This window comes from Symphodus melops (genome assembly GCF_947650265.1).
Source record: "Symphodus melops genome assembly, chromosome: 6".
NCBI lineage: Eukaryota > Metazoa > Chordata > Actinopteri > Labriformes > Labridae > Symphodus > Symphodus melops.
In genome coordinates, this window is record NC_136696.1 from 19,514,602 (window position 1) to 19,533,615 (window position 19,014).

At 40.5% G+C, this 19,014-nt stretch overlaps 3 protein-coding genes across 3 annotated transcripts; 1 reads left to right on the forward strand and 2 right to left on the reverse strand.

Moving 5' to 3' along the window:
- Positions 1-131: 131 nt before the first annotated feature.
- cyp19a1b (cytochrome P450, family 19, subfamily A, polypeptide 1b) lies at positions 132-4,955 on the forward strand. The gene is made up of 10 exons (XM_079345204.1): positions 132-240; positions 1,265-1,427; positions 1,935-2,081; positions 2,166-2,324; positions 2,424-2,600; positions 2,684-2,798; positions 2,877-2,991; positions 3,069-3,228; positions 3,541-3,782; positions 3,869-4,955. Exons 2-10 carry the CDS (start codon positions 1,289-1,291, stop codon positions 4,118-4,120), a joined length of 1,506 nt encoding a protein of 501 aa, XP_079201330.1. The 5' UTR covers positions 132-240; positions 1,265-1,288; the 3' UTR covers positions 4,121-4,955.
- ap4e1 (adaptor related protein complex 4 subunit epsilon 1) lies at positions 4,811-14,090 on the reverse strand. Its single transcript, XM_079345203.1, has 21 exons — positions 13,757-14,090; positions 12,440-12,511; positions 12,215-12,338; positions 11,999-12,072; positions 11,793-11,914; positions 11,506-11,665; positions 11,237-11,403; positions 11,048-11,121; positions 10,841-10,963; positions 10,633-10,742; positions 10,406-10,549; positions 9,653-9,761; positions 9,430-9,548; positions 8,832-9,134; positions 8,141-8,252; positions 7,919-8,057; positions 7,563-7,818; positions 6,722-7,261; positions 6,454-6,644; positions 6,203-6,363; positions 4,811-6,045 (listed from the first exon to the last, which is right to left on the reverse strand). Exons 1-21 carry the CDS (start codon positions 13,895-13,897, stop codon positions 5,885-5,887), a joined length of 3,402 nt encoding a protein of 1,133 aa, XP_079201329.1. The 5' UTR covers positions 13,898-14,090; the 3' UTR covers positions 4,811-5,884.
- A 155-nt stretch (positions 14,091-14,245) lies between these two features.
- Positions 14,246-18,888, reverse strand: gnb5a (guanine nucleotide binding protein (G protein), beta 5a). The gene is made up of 11 exons (XM_079345356.1): positions 18,661-18,888; positions 17,985-18,121; positions 17,767-17,808; positions 17,502-17,578; positions 17,257-17,389; positions 16,746-16,889; positions 16,547-16,638; positions 15,880-15,928; positions 15,696-15,792; positions 15,433-15,599; positions 14,246-15,341 (listed from the first exon to the last, which is right to left on the reverse strand). Exons 1-11 carry the CDS (start codon positions 18,794-18,796, stop codon positions 15,330-15,332), a joined length of 1,086 nt encoding a protein of 361 aa, XP_079201482.1. The 5' UTR covers positions 18,797-18,888; the 3' UTR covers positions 14,246-15,329.
- Between the last annotated feature and the right edge of the window lie 126 nt (positions 18,889-19,014).

A 19,014-nucleotide genomic window follows, 5' to 3' on the forward strand; every position in this document is an offset into this window, starting at 1 on the left:
TTAAAATAAAACAACCGATGAAAGACCTGCACTGTTATCCAGCCTGTTCTGTGCTCAGCAGTTTAATAGTACTTGTAACCCCAAAGGGGCAGTGTTTCTTAGCAACCGGTAAAGTGAAGGCTTAACCAAGGGTTTATAAACACTTCATTCACTCAGATTTATTTTGTAGGTGAATTTTGACCATCAGAAGCTCTGCATCTCTCCAAAGTGCTCTGTAACCTGTCAGGAAAGAGTCAGAAAGTAAGTACTAAGCTTTGAGAACAGGGTGATAAAGAACTGAAAAGAATAGTCTTCGAAATAGTCCAAAAATCTTTTTTCATCTTCATTTAGAGATGTCAACAGATCAACAGAGACATTTGTGGATAATATTTAAACTCATCTTGTCTTCACTGCATTTAAAAAGGGAAACCATGTGGACATTCCTGTACCAAGACATTTTGTAAGTTAAAACTCGACTAGCTTTTTCACAACTAATTCCTACATTTGAATGATAATATTATTAATTATTAGTAACTATACGTGCCATATGTGCTTTTCAGGATTTCCTCATGATTAAAACTGTACAACTATTTAGAAATTGAACATTTGGGACGGTTAGTCTCATTCATGACACTTTTTGGGAAAGAAAATGGTTGGGCTCATGTAGTTTTCATGACAAGTCAGAGATGAATCAGTGTTTGTCGGAGTGACGGTGTAGGTTTTATGCCATCTGTTTTCATCAATCTGAGGATAAACTTAAAGCAAAGTAAACAGCTTAATGTTGTTGTGCTTTCTTTTTTGCTTTACAAAGAAAGAGTGGCATAAGGACTTAGGAAAGAACTCGTATTTTGTGAATTTGAATTTATTGTGCACGTTTGTTCAGTATGTTGTTATTATAATCAGGTAAAAAAAAAAAAAGTCAAAGGAGGAAATAACTTTATGTGGGAAATGTACATTAATAAAAAATGTATAAATCTTTAGACACAGGACTGGTGACACTGAGTGTGTCACCCGCTCACACTCAGTCTGTTTTATGATATCAGATGTGGGATCTAATGAAATTAAGAAAAAGTCCACCTTAACGCTCGTGTGGGTGTGGTTTGGTTTTAATACGGGCTGCTCTAGTGTTACATCACAACACTGAAGGACGAGGAACTAATGGATGCAAAGAAGGGCTGTCCACAGATTTCATGTCATTTTCCTAACGTTCATGGATGAATGGATGAATGGACTGTTTGTTAGTTGAAGGAGACAGCCTTGTCTAAGCACTCATCACTCTGCTCAGGTGTGTGTTCCTGGTTGGAGTATAATGAATGGGATAACGCCATTAGAGACACTCACCTCTGCCATGTCGGCCGACATATCGACTGAAGTCTCCACCTTTCTGCTCCTGCTGTTCCTGCTGCTGCTCTTCACCTGGAGCCGCACACACCGCTCAGCTATACCAGGTAACACACTTCAACTTCTGCTCTCCCACAAAGCTCGCGCAGACTGATGCACACAAGCTCTGCAAAAAAAACAACTAATATGACAAACATCTGCTTTAGAGAGGTTTTTAGGTTTGATGTGATTATGAAAGTGACTGTGAGGACAAATTGAGCTTGCTGACCCACTTTTCTTTGATATAAGTAGTTTTAAAATAGACTCTGTTTCACAGATTTGAGGGAGCAATGTGGCTTTTTTTTAATATTCCTTCAGATAGACATTCTTGAAAAATAATCTGGAACATGAGGTGTTTTCTTTTCAGCATTCAGATATGGACACAGGCAAACATCATATTGATTATCCTTTCAAATTTGACTGGGCTAAACACATCCTAAACACTGATCACTGGAGCTCCATGTCTGCAGTGTTTCTGTTCATAAATTTAACATTCAGCTTTCTCAAAACATACTCAACAGGCTGGACAAGTGAAATGACAGAAATTTATTATGCCTTAAATTGTATTTTTTGAGGTCCTTCCTTCTTGGCCGGACTTGGTCCTCTTCTCACCTACAGCAGGTTCATCTTCACCGGGATAGGGACAGCGTGCAACTACTACAACAACAAGTATGGCAGCATTGTGAGGGTCTGGATTAACGGCGAGGAGACTCTCATCCTGAGCAGGAAAGTCTCTTGAGATTCAAAAACCTTTGCACTTTTACAGTCCTGAGAATGTGTAAATAAAGGAAACATTTGCCCCTCTTGCAGTTCCTCAGCAGTGTATCACGTTCTGAAGAGTGCCCACTACGTAGCCAGATTTGGGAGTAAAACAGGGCTGGAGTGTGTTGGGATGGAAAAGAGGGGGATCATCTTTAACAGTGACGTCCAGCTGTGGAGAAAAGTTAGGACATATTTTTCCAAAGGTGAGGTAATATCTTCGCACACATTTTCTAACAAGATAAATAAAAGTATGTTGGACATTACTGACATGCTGCTTCATTGCATTTTTGGTTGTTTTGCAGCTCTGACAGGCCCCGGCCTCCAGAGGACAGTGGGAATCTGTCTGAGCTCCACAGCCAAACATCTGGAGTGCCTGCCAGACATGACTGACCCGTCCGGACATGTGGACGCTCTTAATCTTTTAAGAGCCATTGTGGTGGACATCTCCAACAGGCTTTTTCTCAGGGTGCCACTTAATGGTCAGCTGCTTTCTCCCAGCATGAATGTAAACTGTCTTTTTCTGCAGCTCCTGACTCTGATGGTTTTTGTTCCTCTGACTTAGAAAAAGACTTGCTCGTGAAAATCCACAACTACTTTCAAACATGGCAGACAGTGCTAATAAAGCCTGATATATTCTTCAAGATTGGGTGGCTTTACAACAAGCACAAGAGAGCAGCGTAAGAGCTTTACACATTAAAGTAATTCGACTTACTGCATCTTTTGTTAAACCTTTGGGTTGCTTCTTGTGCCAACAGCCAGGAGCTGCAAGACGTGATGGAGAGCCTTCTTGAGACTAAAAGAAAGATTATAAATGAGTCTGAGAAGTTGGACGATGAGCTTGACTTTGCAACACAGCTCATCTTTGCTCAGGTTTGTCCCCACAGTTGAATTTAATGTTGAAATCATGTGAAGTGTTGGCTCCATACCTTTTTTTTTTTTTTTTACAGAACCACGGAGAGCTTTCAGCTGATAATGTCAGACAGTGCTTGCTGGAGATGGTGATCGCAGCGCCCGACACACTCTCCATCAGCCTTTTCTTCATGCTGTTGCTACTGAAACAACACCCAGACGTGGAGCTGAAAATAGTGCAGGAGATGAACACCGCCAGTAAGCGCATCTCTGCTGTTTTTCTCTTAGTTTCGCACAGATGCACTACAAAAATGTTACTCAAAGTGAATGCATTTGTCTGATTCCTAGACAAAAACACGTTTTACAAAATCTATTAGTTTACATCTCATTTCAAAGAAACTTGAGAGTTTTCTTCTTTAAAACACATAGAAGATGTAAATCTGGACTTGTCAGGCGAATGCAGTTTAAATAAAGTAAAATGACAAATACACTTGTAAAGATTGGATTTTTTTGCAGTGTAGACATCACGTGATTCTAATTATCTTTTGGTTATATCATTTTGATTTTCAGGAGAAAACAGTGATGGAAAAATTGACTACGATAGCCTATTAGTGCTGGAGAGTTTCATCAATGAGTCTCTGAGGTTTCATCCTGTGGTGGATTTCACAATGCGAAAAGCTCTGGAGAACGACAACATTGAAGGCACTAAAATAGCGAAAGGAACCAACATCATCCTCAACGTTGGCCTAATGCATAAAACTGAATTCTTCCCCAAACCCAAAGAGTTCAGCCTGACGAACTTTGACAGAACAGTGAGTCAGGCAGTTTAAAAAAAAAAAAAGTTGCCTTAAAAAAACCCCAAAGCAGCTGAGTCTTTATCTCCTGTGTTTACTTACAGGTGCCCAGTCGCTTCTTTCAGCCTTTTGGCTGCGGGCCTCGCTCCTGTGTGGGCAAACACATCGCCATGGTGATGCTGAAGGCCATCCTGGTGGCTCTGTTGTCCAGTTACACCGTGTGTCCTCGCCAAGGCTGCACCCTCAACAGCATCCGACAAACCAACAACCTGTCACAGCAGCCGTTGGAGGACGAGCACAGCCTGACCATGCGCTTCATCCCTCGAACAACACAACCTCCACACCGCCCGCTCTAAGACAGACACATTACTGGTACAAGTGCTGGGAAAAGGTTGTACAAATGATTTTTTTGTCAACTGCAGTACTTTGTATTTTGTACAGTTGCTTCAAGGTTTTTTTTTTTTTTTTTTTTTTTTTTTTTTTAACAGGATGTAAACACTTAGTTTAGGACCTGTACTGACATAAAAAGTCTGAGCTTTTGGAGCCACTTATTAATATTTTGTTTATCAGCCATAACTGTGTCAAATTTAAGAACATTTGTGTGTTACTGTCTTTGCTGTCATGCTGTTCATTTAATGCATTTTCACTCATTGTATGATGTAAATCAATCAATAATTATCAACAAATTTCAATTCAGTCAAATTCAGTTGTTTTACAGACGTTGGATTTATTCATAAGTTAGCAAAAAGTAGTGACATGCACTCTAAGAAACGATGATTCTCTGTACCACAGGCACAAATGAAAAACGCCACCATGGCATTAGAACATAAGGCGTCTGGTTAAGTTGAATTTTGAACACATTCTGAAGCTTCACGCTGTGCTTTCAATCAGGACTCAGGAAAAACAGAAGTAAACTTTCCCTTCAGGATTAATTACATAAAACAGACTGCAATGAGTCGAATGTGACACAGAAAATTCAAACATGAGCATGAAGCACAATGATTCTTTGAGAAATGAATATAAAATACTTTCTATAAGAATATAAATCCAATAAATATGTTTTTAATACTGCCAAATACAAAAATATAATTATTCAAGACCACCAGAATCCACCAAATCTCACTGACGCGGACACACCAGAGACATGAGTGCATAGATAATCGCAGCACACAGAAGGCAGCATCTATGAAATGCACACAGGAAGACTGAAGAAGAAAAAAAAAAAAAAAAAAAAGCCCTTCTTCTCATAAACAAATAGACTGAGCGACCTTTAAGACAACATGCCTTCTTTGTAGATGCCTCTGTCTGCGGCTCTCTGAGGTCAACGCCAGCTAAATGTAATCCTTTAGAGTGGACAAACAGGGATGTAAACCTCAAACATTAAGACATGCACGTTCTTCTCATACAGCAGCTCTCTGCAAATTTTTCGATGAACAGTATTTGGGATTCTCCAACAATGTTTGGTTCTTCTTTTCTGTGTTTCATCAAATCATCAAACATCAAATAAACTGAAAAAAAACCCCATTTAATATGTTTGTCTTTTCATGTTATCTATATTTCAGAGGTTTTTGAAGACCAATCTGAAAATGATTACCGGTATGTTTTGTAAAAGACATCTAAAAACAAAATAAGACTGCATGGATTATTTTTCTTGTGGCAAAGCATGATGACCTGGAACAGATAAAAAGAAAAGGTGATATTCGTGATTTCCACTTATAACCAATAACACAGAGAATAGAAGTATTCATTTCGCTCACAATGTTTCTTCACCGTATTCGAGTCATTATGGAGCCCTGTCATCGTTTAAGACATCAGTGTTATTCTGAAACATCGGGTAGGCTTAAGCGTCCAGGAGGAAAACAACACTTCTCTTTGGCCCTGAGGGTATGAACAGCCATTTCATGATCCAGTGAAGTTTTTATAAATGAAGTGAAGTTTAGTTAAAAGTAAATTATTTGAGGACTAAAACAAAAAAACTGCTTTTTTTTTTTTTTTTTTTTTCTTTTTTTTTTTTTTAGTCAGAGGAAGATAATCTTGTCCTGTGCCTTGCTTCACTCTGCACTGTGAGAGACAGGTCAGGTGTTCATGTTGTTCAGTGTTGTTACAGTCTGGGGGGGGTTTCAGTGCTCCTGTAAAGCTCTCTGGCAGTGGTAGATCAAACAGTCGGGCAGGTCGGGGATTGGAGAGCGAAGCCATACAGCCAGCGTTCCTGCATTGATGCGACAGTGCATCAGACACGGCTGATCCTGGAGGAGCCGGCAAGCTACAATTCCCTCCATACCTGTTGGAAAAATAATAAAACAGTATTAATCACCAAGTCCTGATGAAGTCGGGGTGAAATATTCTGCATTTTGCATCAACACAGGCAGCACACCTGTTAAAGAATTCAAGAAACTTTGAGGAGTGGCGTGTAAGTGTGAAAGGGGGCTTGGGAATACCTATGATTTCCACCACATGAAGCTGAAGTTTCTTCTTCAGCACATTCAGAGTGGCAGCGAGAGATTCCCGGTCTTTATTTATCAGCGTCAAGTTCTGCTTCGTATCGTGAGAAAAGGCCAGCCACATCGTCCCGTACTCCTCTGTGGACACCGTCAAAGGTCTGAAAGAAACGCGTGAAAACACAAGTCAGCAGCTGATCCCGTCTATGCAGCCACATGTTGAAATAAAAAGGGAGAAAACATCAGTCCACCTGATGAAGCTGGTGAGAGGCAGCTTGTACGAGAACTGAAGCGACTGTGGTGTCGCGGCAGAAAACGTGAAAGACATCACCCCACACACTTCGACAAGAACTAAAGGCCTCTTCACAGTCAGGCTGTACTGACACACAGCTACACTGTCGCCTCTCACCTCCTGGACAGGGCTCTCACACACACTGGACACCTGGAAAAAAACCAAAAACAAATTAGTATAAAAATATTACAAGGTTTCACAAATAATGTTCCCCACAAAAAACATACCTCAAGCTGATCCGAGTCCAGCTGTAGTAGCATGTGCTGAACGTCAGAGGCAGATGAGTTGCAGATGAAAACGACGAACGCTAAAGAATCGTCTCCCTGCACGTGACAGGCCGAGAGGTGGAGGCTTTGGTGGGAGCACAGGGGAGTGATTTCTGAGCGGGGGAGTCCGGAAAGCTCTGCAGGAAGATGAGAACTCAAACACAAGTCTGGAGGCTTGTCAGGGTCTTCAGCAGCTACAACCCCATTTGTATCCCTAACATGAGAGAGGTTATTTCCCGTCAGGTTTGTATCAGTTAACTCGACGTCACAGGTGCCGTTTGCAGTGCTGAGGTCCTGAGGGAGTTGTGCTGGAGGCTCTGCTGAAGATAAATCCAATCCTGGTGTGACGTTGGAGTCCAGGAGGTTGTTACACAGTAAGTTATCCACCACGCTCGGAGGAGAGACGATGGAAGTGGATGTCATCTCGCTGCAGCCTGAAGACGTGCCCGGACATCTCGCTTTTCTCCTGAACCGCTGGCTGGTCAAATCGGATTTTCCCATCTATTTAAAAAGGAAACATTTTTAACTGTAGCATACATAAAAAAACACAATGTACCTTTTTAATTGATTTTACTTAAGGGACTTTTCACACTTAACCCGCAACAAATAATCCCTCAATTAGTTGTCAAACATCTGATTCACTAAATTAAATCTTAATAGTCTTATATGTGACTATTTTCTGGTTTCTGTATTCATCTATGACAGGAAACTGAATGTCTTTGACTGGTGGACAAATTCCAGGCATACTTATTTTTATTTGACAGTCGTACCTCAAACAGATAAAGAGGCATAAAGAGCTCACCAGACACACAGAGCTCTGGGAGCTCAGGCCGACAAACAGTGAAGAGGCAAGCTGCTGTTTCTCCTGCTCAGGCTCAGGGGTTGGTGTGGGAGTGGGAGTCTGGTTGTGTGACTTGTCCGCCTCTCCCTGCTGGCTGGGTGAGCGGACGGGACTGGGCACCTCCACCTGGGCAGTCTCTTCGACAGGCTCCCTCTGCGAGAGGTAGCCCTCCCTCCCCCAGACCCGCTTCACACCATCCAGCTTCAGAGTCGCAGAGCTGAAACAAAACAAAAAAAAAACATGCATGATGCCGATACCTGCTGGGCGTTTTTGCATGCTTCTGTTCTCTGAATTAAAATAGCAAAGTATCGACGCACCCTCCTTTGTGGGAAGGCTCAGTGCTATCTCCTGACAGACCGGAGCTTACAGACAACAGTGTAGGAGACTGCCTGTCTCCGAGGCTGCAGGAGGACATGCTGATGGGCAGGGACAGGCTGTATGGCTCCAGGCTCAGAGCTGAGAACACGACTTAGTCAGAGCACATCAAAACAAGCAGGCACACACAAAGGTTACCACATCTGCCACATTAAAGTATTTACCTTTCTCCTGAGCCAGTTCCTCCTGCCGCTGATGGGGAGGTTTGTATGGAGCTGCGCCAGCAGCCAACGCCTCCGACACAAATCCATCCAGAAATGACAGAGATGAATCCACCTGCAGACGGAAACACACGCGACTGTGAGTTTGAACTTCAACTGGAAAAGTTCTGCAGGACTTTCAAACTTACGACACTACAGTGCACGTGAGAAAATGTAGTATCTCCATATAAATATTATCATTACAATTAATGTCACAAAAAGAAATCCAGGAACAACTTTGAGATGTTCTTAAACAGCCGGTAGTTAATTTTCCTCATGAAAAACAAAAGGCACAAAGGAGCCTCAGCACAAAGGAGTTCTATGTTAAACCAACCCATCAGGACATGCCACAACAGGTGAAGTTTCATTTTTTGTTATCCCTTGTATTTTTTTTAAATACTGGCAAAACTGTGATGAGCGTTGTGCTCTGTCATTCAAGACAAGTTTCTGCAAGTTTTATCACAACTGATCAGTATCAACAAATACTTTGTAGGGGAGGGATTTTTGTGTGTGTGTTTTTCTGGCAATTAAACTTCCAACACTAGCCAAACCTCCCCCCCCCCACAAACTATCAAAACATGAGGTTTCTTTGAACACTGTTTACTGACTCTGAGGTCAGAGGTCCGGCATGTTTCTACAAGTAGTAATAAGTTACCTCCAGGGGTTCCCGGCTGGCGTCTCGAGGCAGCACCCTGGCTCGTAGATCAGAGTCCTGACTGAGGTGCTGCAGCTCCTGAGCCCTCTGCCTCAGCACGGTGTCCAGGGAGGTGCTGTACGCTTCAGAAACCTCCCGAGCCACAGAGACGCCCGACCTGCCCCCACACAGCTTAGTCATCGCTACGAGCACCCAGCTCTTGGTTTCACTGCTGGTGTTCTTAGAGTCCAGTAGTTTAGAAAGCAGCCTAAGGACTGTGGCCGGATCAAGTTCCTCCCTTACATGGGAATATTCACCGAGGACCTGTGCAGGGCAAAGTAAAGCCAGAGTTAGTCAGTCTGTCCTTCCTCACCCCTCTGATCATCCATTAGATGGCAAAGCAACACCACTCTAAACACACTGTTTTGATTTCAGCTATGACTTAAATGACCTGCCCTTTTTTTTAGATATCACTTTTAACACACTCATGTTTTCCTATATTTGCTGTTCTTTGAAACCCTGGGATTGTTGGCTACTCAAACACTGTTTCCCCGTCAGCTTCTTCACTGCTCTTCCACAGACAACAATACAATCTGCTCATCGTGCAAACAGCTCTCACCCAGCTGATGACCTGGAGGAAGCGCTGAGGGAGTTTACCGGGCCCTCCCTGCAGCAGAGAAACATACGAATCCACAGCAAACTGCCTCAACTTTCTGTCTTCCTCCACGCTATCAAATCCTGCAACGTTACAGAGAAGTGCAAAGAGCAGAATAAGGATCATTATCAGCCATAATTGACTGAACTGAAACATTATAGGACATGTTGAGTGTGGCTTATCTCACCCTCAGACAGCAGTTTAAGGAAGCTGTTTGGGATGTCAGGCTGCATCATGTCTCCACCCACTGAAAACACTGTGTTCATGGTCTCAATGAACCACTCGTTGTCTGGGGCATATGTAGAGTAGTATATAGGAACAAATCAAAACAAGATGAGGGACAAATACGCTATTTAAAGACACTTTTAAATTGTATTAAGACAGACAATATGATATGTTGTGGCACATTTATGTTCTATTAAATACAAGTAGTAAATAAACCCCAGCAAACTCATAAATGTCTTAATGTTCCGCTGATGAAAATAGCATTACCTTCTAGTGTTTTTTACTAATACTAATCTCCTTTTACAGAGCCCTAATTTCAAATATAAACTTCAAGCTGTAAAAAAGAAGACCTGAAACAAACAACAGAGATAATAACCTCATTAAGCAATGTCTACTAAGTAAAAAAAAAATAAAAAATGAAGTAGCACCCTTTTCTGAAATAATCACACCATCATTTATTTTGTTTTTGCAGCTACTGAGATCGCCCTCTGCTGGCCTTTTAGAAAACATGCAGGTTTAAGGCGCCTCAGAGTCGAATTAACTTTTCTCATCAGAGGCTGTATTCAGCTGTTTGTGACAGAAGTTTTTCATTGTTAAGAAACAATGGTGGCCTGAACAAAAACACCTTCAGTCTGTGTTCAATAAGCTCAGTGAAAATCTGAAACGGTACAGCAAGTGGAAGAGAATCTTTGTTTAATGATCAGTAGAGTAAAGGATATTTCTCTGCCAGTTCTGCGACCTTCCCCACCAGGTCAATGGTAGTGTAGTCATCTTTATTGATCCGCAGAAACTCCAGCATCTTTTCCACGATGACCGTCACATTCTGGCCGTTAGTGATCCGGAACAGCAACTCAAGTGTCTACAAGTGGGACGGGGGACAGAATCTTGTAAACCTACAAATCTATGAAAGCATAATCGAGCCTACACGAGTATGTGGCTCACCTCACGCTTGATAATGAGGTCGGGGTGATCGAGGCACTCTATGATGGTCATTTGATGCTGCAGGGCCAGTCTAGGATCCTGCTGGACCACGTAGGTGAGGGCCTTCAAGCCTACAGTAAAAAAAAAACAAACAAACAAACAAATAAACACTTAATGCATGGAACATATACAACCTTGATGATCTTTAACTTTTAAAAAGTGTTCTTACCAAGATATTTGAGATTAATCTTCTGCGACAGGACAAAGTTGCCGATGCACTTTGCAGCTTTTTCCAAAAGTTCAGATTTGGGGTGAATTGTGTAAATACATTTTACACACTCATACAATATTGCTGACGAAGAGAGAGAGATTACAGATAGTGAGGAAGAATGCATACTATTTATTTTTTAAAACAGGTACATTTAATTTGCCATACCATAGGTGATGTTGTGATTCATCTCTGCTCTTCGTAAGGACTCGTCGAGGACTTCATACATGATCTCACTTGTGCTGTTGAACAAAAAGCCAAAGACATAATTTGAACGAATTTGGACTAAAATGCCACTACTGCATCACAGGTGGGACACACAGAAAATCTAGAGACAAAACGAGTCATAAAAAGTACCTGTGGTCATTTTTCCCGAGAAATGAAAGTATTCTGAGAAGCTGAATCTGCAGCCATGGAGCAGGGACACTGTGATAGTTAAAATCAATGGGCAGTTTTCCTCCCACCACTTGCTTCAGTATGGTGACAAAACTTGCTGTCAGGTCCTTATAACCTTCTGGATTCTCCTATGAAAAAAAAGTAAAATGACTGAATCACAAGAGAACAGATTAAATAAAGATGTCTGTCGAATATTTCCTCAATAAACACAGGTTGCTTTTTGGAACTACCTTGATCATCTGCAGGTAGATGTGCAGTGAAGCTGTCATGACACCAGGATCCTTGTCACACAGAGCTTTGCGAAACTTATTGTGAATGTGTTGAACTTGATTTGGAGCGATTTGGTAGAATTTATACAGTGCCAGGACTGCTTTACGTCGTATGATCTCTCTAGAAATGTCAGGAAATATAACATTAAAAAACACTAGGCTAAATTTTAATCCTCTGGAAAATCACATGTAAACATATAACCAAACACATACAGATAAGTAATTAGGCTTAAAAATAAGTAGATTACTTTGGGTGATTGAGTTTCTCCTCCACCAGAGGGAGGATCGCAGGAATCATATCTTTGGGGAACATCTGGCTCACCACAGTAAGAGCCATGCACACTTCAATAAGGTTTGTACTCTGAAGATCCTGAAAACAAAACAAAAAATAGATCAAAATATCTTTTTTTTATTTTATTTTTTCTAAACAGATGGCAGAGGCTTTAACACCCACCTTTAGTACGGTATTCACAAGAAGAAGAAGCAGCTCATGATCCTCATTCAGAAACAACGACACAGCCAGGTAACCTGAGAATCATACAGACAGTTAACGAAATGAGTTTGTTGTCACGAAAAAAAATAGAAACGTTTCTCTAAAAATAAGAACAAGAATGGTAAGAATAATCCTCAAGCAACAAACTAAACATTGCATCGATTTGAGACAACATACCGACTCTCTTCTCCAGAGCAGTGCCTTGTTGAGCCAGTTTGATGGCATGAATGTAGCTAAAGGAAGCTTCATATCCGAGCATTTCACAGTACGTCGCTCTCACCATGAGCTCCTTCATCTGCCTCTGAATCAGGTTATGAAACGAGCAGGACATAAAGACATCCGTCAATACTCTGATTAGCCTGGCTTCTTTTAGATAGAGCTGGTAAATCAGAAGAATCGTACCATGGAGGTGTTCGGGGAGGACACTTGTTCCTTGATAGACGTTAGCTCACGTTGAATAAGCTTTTCCTCCTCCTGAACAACCCAAACACAAGGAATAATTATACCATCAAATACTAAGAAAATATCTGTTCTACCACACTCTATTTGTTGTCCTTGATCGTGCTGTGTTTAAAGAGCGGACTTTAAGCCACAATGTAAATTACAGAAGCTTTTATAGAGATAAATCAAGTAACTTACTCGAACAATACTTTCAAAAAGTAGGGAAAGAGAAGTTACAGTCATAATGCCAGGGAAGCAAAGTTAAACCTATATAGATTATGAACTACACTGGTGAGAGTCTCTTTATGCTCTATTGATACTCAACAACACAACAATCTGCTTAATAAACTGAAGAAGGCGTATAGACCTCCTACCTAAAATGTGAAGTTTCGGGGATGATAGCTGCGAAGCCTTCGTCGTAAGGATTTGTACATTTTAATTGTGTGTTTATGTTAAAACCTGTAAATATGTGTTGTCGTCTATGATGCAGTTTAAGGAAAATGTCCACCTCAGATTTCATGACAAACCCAGGAGGCGAGTTAAGACAAAGGTGGGCAGTGATATAAAGTAGAGGAAATCATTCAATGTGTAACAACGTCTAGTTCATGTACTTCTGAAATTGTTCTGCAGCACCAAAGTACTTATTTAAAATGCAGTTTGGTCAAACATATTACCTTCATCAAAAACGTTAGCTGCTGTGAGTTGGATATTGCATTTGAAAATTGTAATTTTAATAGTGTTTGGATGAATAGTTTGGCCATATTTGATTTTTAAACACTGCTTTACAATACTGTCAGACTTTTCTGAAAGTATTCAGGCTTTCTTTGGGAATGAACTGACGCTGTTTTCAGCTTAATTACAACCTAGATCCACTCAAAATGGTGCATTCAAGTCTTCGTGGGATATTACAGCATTCAGGACTTGAGAAATGTCTGAAAAACAGATTAAACGTGTTTTCACATTTCGTACCTTTTTCCTTCCAGTTTAAACTTTCCTGCAACACAAAGTCTGTTTACACTGCTCAATAGCAACGTCGAGCTTATATCTCCTTTACACTCACAGCTGTGTTTACACATGACAATATAAAGTCATTCGAGAGCACGTCTACAGATATTTCTTCTAACTTTACTGAATTCTTCTGTCAAAGAAATGTGGTTTTAAACATATAAACACAGCTTTTGGAGTTAGCACAGGCAGCTAATCTTCAGCTCATCAGCTCCCTGAATCCTAAAGCACCTCCTCCTGAGCTCCAGATAAATAAATAAAAAAAAGACTTACATGTTTGGAGGTCAGTTCAGTGATGCCTCTGATGAGGTTTCCTAGTTTGGAGGTGGAGGACAGTTTTGCAGATCCAGGCTGGGAGTCTAAAGACAAGAGGCTCGGCAGAGCTGTCAGGGTCTTCTCCACAACATCGCTCATCTTGTCAGCAAGAATGTGATCTTATCAGCTGTGTTTGGCCTTTAAAAACACACTTCTCAACTCATCTATCCATCATATAAAAACCCCGCAATGCAGAGTCTGTTCACTTTATTTGTTAAACATATAAAAGATCACAACAGGGAAAGTGTTGGCTTGCCTGTCGGCCATTGTTTTGATTCAGCAGACTGACTACTGGGGCTCGTTGATGATGTCACTTCCGTTTGTATTTGTGAAACTTTATTAAAAACCTTTGACATTAACAGTGAATATAAGGTCAGGATTACTCAGCAAGGAAAGTCAATAGTCTTCAATAAAAACAAGATAAATTAAAGAATAGAAATGAGAACGTTTTGATATTCAAAACTCAGTTTATTATGTTTGTAATACTTTGATAAACAGTCCATTGTATACCTGTACACTAAACTACAATAGAATAATAATTACAATAAATATGAAATGACAGCCATTGGACAACTGAATGAAAGGAGTACATTCTAATTATTTAACCAGGTTAGAATTTGTCAGTATTTAGATATCTAAAAAGAGGACCACAGGTTCAGGGTGTCTGCAGTGACTGGATGTGCACAAAGAGCAATAAGAAGCCTCCACGGCTGGAAACAAAAAGATGAGATGTAAATAATGACTTAAAATCATAGGGGTGGACAATAAACACCATATATTAATATAGTTTATATGAATGTGTTTTCTTTATATTAGAATAATATTTCCAGGTGAGTTAAGAGTAAAGAAGGCTTTTTGGGATGTACAAGGTGTGGAATTAAAACATCTATTTGCATCTTGTTTGACCTACAAACTTTGTAATTTACTTGTTATATTTTGTGATGCTTTATTTTGTATATTATTTCTAATTGGCTTTAGATTCATTTATTAAAAGCCAATCTAACCGACTATCTCTCAATCTTTAAAATCCTTTCTGTTCTCTTTTGAAAAAGATAGACAAGTAAAGCTGAAGCTATTTTATAAGTTCTTCTACAGCAGATGGAATTTGCGTCTTTGTATCCCATTCACTTCCACATACGCATCCCTCAACAAATAAATACGTAATGTCCTTTATGTGGGCACATACAATACATCACTTTCATTGTGTCACTTCTATCCTAGACTGATGCGAGTCTCTACCAATATATTTTTTTTCTGCAATATACATTTTACATCTTAAGTTGTAACCATTAGTACTTCTGTGCAATTTTCTTTCAAACATATCATTATACAAGCGTGCCAGTTGGTTTAACTAATCTCTGAAATGTGTAAACCTCCCTTGGCCATGAGACTGGAGTATATACAATGCTATTGTTATGCTCTATGTACAACCCAAGTCTGAGTCTCTATCTCTGTGATTGTACTCTAGCAAACAGAAACATCAGTGTCTTCAGTAGGTCTGTCTACCATTTAATCCTCTGTGTCTTCATTCTTAAGCCCAGATCTGAAAAAAACAAACAAGTACGTATTATCAGAAAAGGTCAAAGAAAGCCGCAAAGTTGGCAGATCAAACACTAATGACAGACATCTCATACTCGAAGAGTGTGGTCCCAGGAACCCGTCGAGAAGGCCGTCCCATCTGGAGATACACGCAGTGTGCTGACACGGTTCTCATGTCCAAACAGAATAGAGACTCGTGTCCCTTTGAGAACATCCCAGACATTTATAGTATAGTCGTTGTAGCCGCCGAACAGTAGCCGCCCTAAGAGGGAAAAACAGGCATATGCTTTTAATAGCCTGACTCTTAAATACTTTCTAATGACCGTAGGAACAATATTCAGTGCTGTACATTTCTTACCACTGAGAGAGAAATCAACACTGGAGACTCCAAATATGATGCTCTCTTTAGAATAAATAGCCACTTCTCTGTCCGCCCTTAGGTCATACAGGCGACACTGAAACAAAGGTCAGTGTTCGGATTGAAATGATGATTTCTAATATGTTTTGGTTGCACTCTGAGCAGTAGATATATGTATACTTACTGTAGCATCATCTGAGCCAGATGCAAATGCATCTCCACTGGGATAGTATCTGTAAAAAAAAAACAGAACAGAACAGGCGGCTACATGAGGATTAAAATATTCTCTGAAACTCTCTTCATGTGGGATTTCAACTTCTAGCAACTTCGAGTGGTCATATGAAAAAAGACTGGTTTAAGAGAAACATAAAGCTTGTGTTACACTTGTATTGTGCAAAGCCATATTGTCTTTTTGACTATTCTACCCACAATCCCCTGCATGGGGGAGACACATCTTACTGATACATCCCAGAAATATGAAATGAGCTGAGCAGAGCTCACTGGGTGTGTCTACAACTGATGTTAGTTTTTAGGGAACTTTGTGAATGGCACTATGAATGTCTCTATTCAAATTTTGCACTATAAACTGAAACAAATATACCATACAAGGTAAGTATTTTTTTATGCAAAAGCTGCTGTAGTTTAGCCGTATAGTAAAAAGAAGTATTAAAGCAGAGGGATATTACCTGGATTTTCATTATAACTTTTATATCCAGTCTCATTTCTAAGATACACTCAATATAAATATGTGATAATGTAATTCAGAAAAATCTGAATTCTAACAAAATTGCAAATAGATAAAATATGTTAACAAATAGCCAAACTCAAATTGGACAGAGCTGGTCACTTACCGCACACTGTTTATGTCCGATTCATGAGTTTCAAAGGACTGAATACACTGTCCTGAACGCATGTCCCACACATTGGCCTTCTTATCACAGCCCTGCAACGTTACAGAATAATGTTGAATAAGTAAAACTCAAAACGGATTCATGTTGAATTAATAAGAAGCTGTAGCGAAAGTTCAGAGAAAAGAGGAGGAGTCCTCACCCCTGAAACAAACGTGTTCCCGGTCTCAGAGGGGGCTAGGTCCAGACAGAGCACATCTGCTGCGTGTCCATGGAAACTCTGCAACAGCTGCCCACTTTCAACATCCCATAATGCACATGTCCCGTCACCGCTGGATGTAAGGATCTTAAAAACAAGCAGACAAAGACAAGTCAGAATAACTGCTGCTCTGAAGTTGGGCACATAGGCGGCTATAAATGGATTCTCGGTGCTGCGTGAGGAATCATGTGACCAGGATGTCAAACCAGGAGCAACTGGCTACTGTGAATTATTAACAAGGACGAGAAGCTCCTTTCCCTGCTATATATGGAGGCATTGATTTCTATTTAATAATGAGTGGGAAACAATGATGAATAGAAAAGCAGAAGTGTTTGTTAATACATGCAGTATCAGTTAAATAGTCAAAAACAGAAATATTATTACTATAAATATTTTACTCAGCTACTTTGGGTAATTCATGGTCATGTTTATAGTGAATATTATAGAGTCTAACCTGCATATCTGAGTTGGTAAAGCTACATGCAGACAGGTAGTTTGTGTGCATGGCCACTGACTTCTTCTTAGCTGCAAGGTTCTCATTTTTGTCCAGAGACAGAGGATACACCGAGCATTTATTGTCCAGTCCCCTGTGGAGGAAACAAGAACCAGTTTATTAAAAAAAAAAAAAACGAGAAAAAACCCAGAAACCACAGAGATAAAATAGCACATTGGGATCATCAGGGATGTTAAGACACTCACCCACAAGCTACAGCACAGCCAGAGGGAGCGTAGGCGCAGGCCATCACCCAGGTGCACGGCATTGTCACAGCATGCTCCTGAAAAACATCAAAAGCAATGTGAGCCACACAATGAAATCAATCGGGTTCATTAGGAAAAAAATGAGCAGAACCGTATGCTTAAAGCTCTCTGATATTGGTGCAGTTTGTGAAGCATCAAACACCCTTGAAAACAAACTATCAACACCTCTTTGTTTTTGCTTTTACATGTATGAGTATTTATTTACCTTGTTTGTAGTGAATGCATCCCATACAATCACTTTTCCATCCTGCATAGAAAGATTAGACATCAGTACAAAATAAAACTCAATTTATCCAATAGGAAACCATCTCTTTAAATAACTGCAAGTGCAAGCTGAGTTAAAAGCAGAACAAACAGTAGCTGGTGTGTGTGTGTGTGTGTGTGTGTGTGTGTGTGTGTGTGTGTGTGTGTGTGTGTGTGGACCTGAGAAGAGCTGACGATCCTCCTCTTGTCCTTACACCAGTCCATACACAGAACTTTGTTACCGTGTCCCTTCAGGGTCCTCCGGGTCTTCATGACAAACTGACCAAGCCCTTCCACCTTCTCTGCCACCTGGTGTACTGCACACACACACACACACACAACACATTATCCCTATAATGTATATCATTAATATCTATTCCCTGCAAGATCAGGATTAAACAACAGTGGGTCTAAATGCAGGAAAACATTGAATTATAATCTTTGAATCATCTGTCATGCCCATTAACTCATGGGAGCATTTCTTCAACATGCAATAAACAGGTTATTTTTTCAGTGGATTTTTTTTTTTTTTATAAATACATATTTCGATTTAACATCACAAGTTTTGCCATTTGTTGAGACATGGACTACACAGCAGGAATGTGGATGGAGTCTGTGTTGTAAAATAGGGAGCAAACAAAAAGCATTTTGGAGTCGTATGTCAAATTAGAAATAGCGATGGACCAGAAATCAGTGTAAAAGAAATCCTAATCGTAAATCTAGAAACATTTCCCCTCTTGCTTAAACACATTTGGTCGTAAAAGCAGCGATTTTAAGGTTGTTTTTTTGCGGTTATTCGTCCCGTCCCACTGTGATCGCCGAGGTGATTTAAGGCCTCTCAATTTTCAGCACTCACGCTCGACATCGTGCAGCTTCGCCCTTTCCTCCTCCAGCTTTGTCTTCAGCGTCTCCGATTCCGTTTTGAGATGGGTCAGAGTCTCGTTCAGCTGTACCTCCTGTGTCGCCATTTCAGGGATTAGAGGGGATCTCATATATTTCCTTTGTGCAGACAGCGATCGACAGCGAAAAGGCTTAAAGTGGAGCTAACAGCTGATGCTGCTGTCATGACGTCACGGGGAGAAGATGCTTTCTCTCGTTGCCGGAGGAGGAGGAGGAGGAGGACCCTGCATCCTGGTGATGCTGCATCCTCACTCATTACCCAGCAGCTAAAAAGTACATCAAATATGAATAACATAATAGTGTCATTAAG

What these genes read in the sequence shown, in the direction of transcription:
- cyp19a1b (XM_079345204.1), top strand. Translation starts at nt 1,289, where the DNA reads ATGAATGGGATAACGCCATTAGAGACACTCACCTCTGCCATGTCGGCC. An exon ending in CGAGGAGACTCTCATCCTGA is followed by an intron (nt 2,082 to 2,165) that starts GCAGGAAAGTCT and finishes TTTGCCCCTCTT; the next exon opens with GCAGTTCCTCAGCAGTGTAT. An exon ending in CACAGCTCATCTTTGCTCAG is followed by an intron (nt 2,992 to 3,068) that starts GTTTGTCCCCAC and finishes TTTTTTTTACAG; the next exon opens with AACCACGGAGAGCTTTCAGC.
- ap4e1 (XM_079345203.1), bottom strand. Translation starts at nt 13,897, where the DNA reads ATGAGCGATGTTGTGGAGAAGACCCTGACAGCTCTGCCGAGCCTCTTG. An exon ending in TTGTGAATACCGTACTAAAG is followed by an intron (nt 11,915 to 11,998) that starts GTGGGTGTTAAA and finishes TTTTGTTTTCAG; the next exon opens with GATCTTCAGAGTACAAACCT. An exon ending in CCCAGAGCTCTGTGTGTCTG is followed by an intron (nt 7,262 to 7,562) that starts GTGAGCTCTTTA and finishes CTTTTTAAATAG; the next exon opens with ATGGGAAAATCCGATTTGAC.
- gnb5a (XM_079345356.1), bottom strand. Translation starts at nt 18,796, where the DNA reads ATGAGATCCCCTCTAATCCCTGAAATGGCGACACAGGAGGTACAGCTG. An exon ending in ATGCATTCACTACAAACAAG is followed by an intron (nt 17,579 to 17,766) that starts GTAAATAAATAC and finishes GATGTTTTTCAG; the next exon opens with GAGCATGCTGTGACAATGCC. An exon ending in TTACCAACTCAGATATGCAG is followed by an intron (nt 16,890 to 17,256) that starts GTTAGACTCTAT and finishes CTTGTTTTTAAG; the next exon opens with ATCCTTACATCCAGCGGTGA.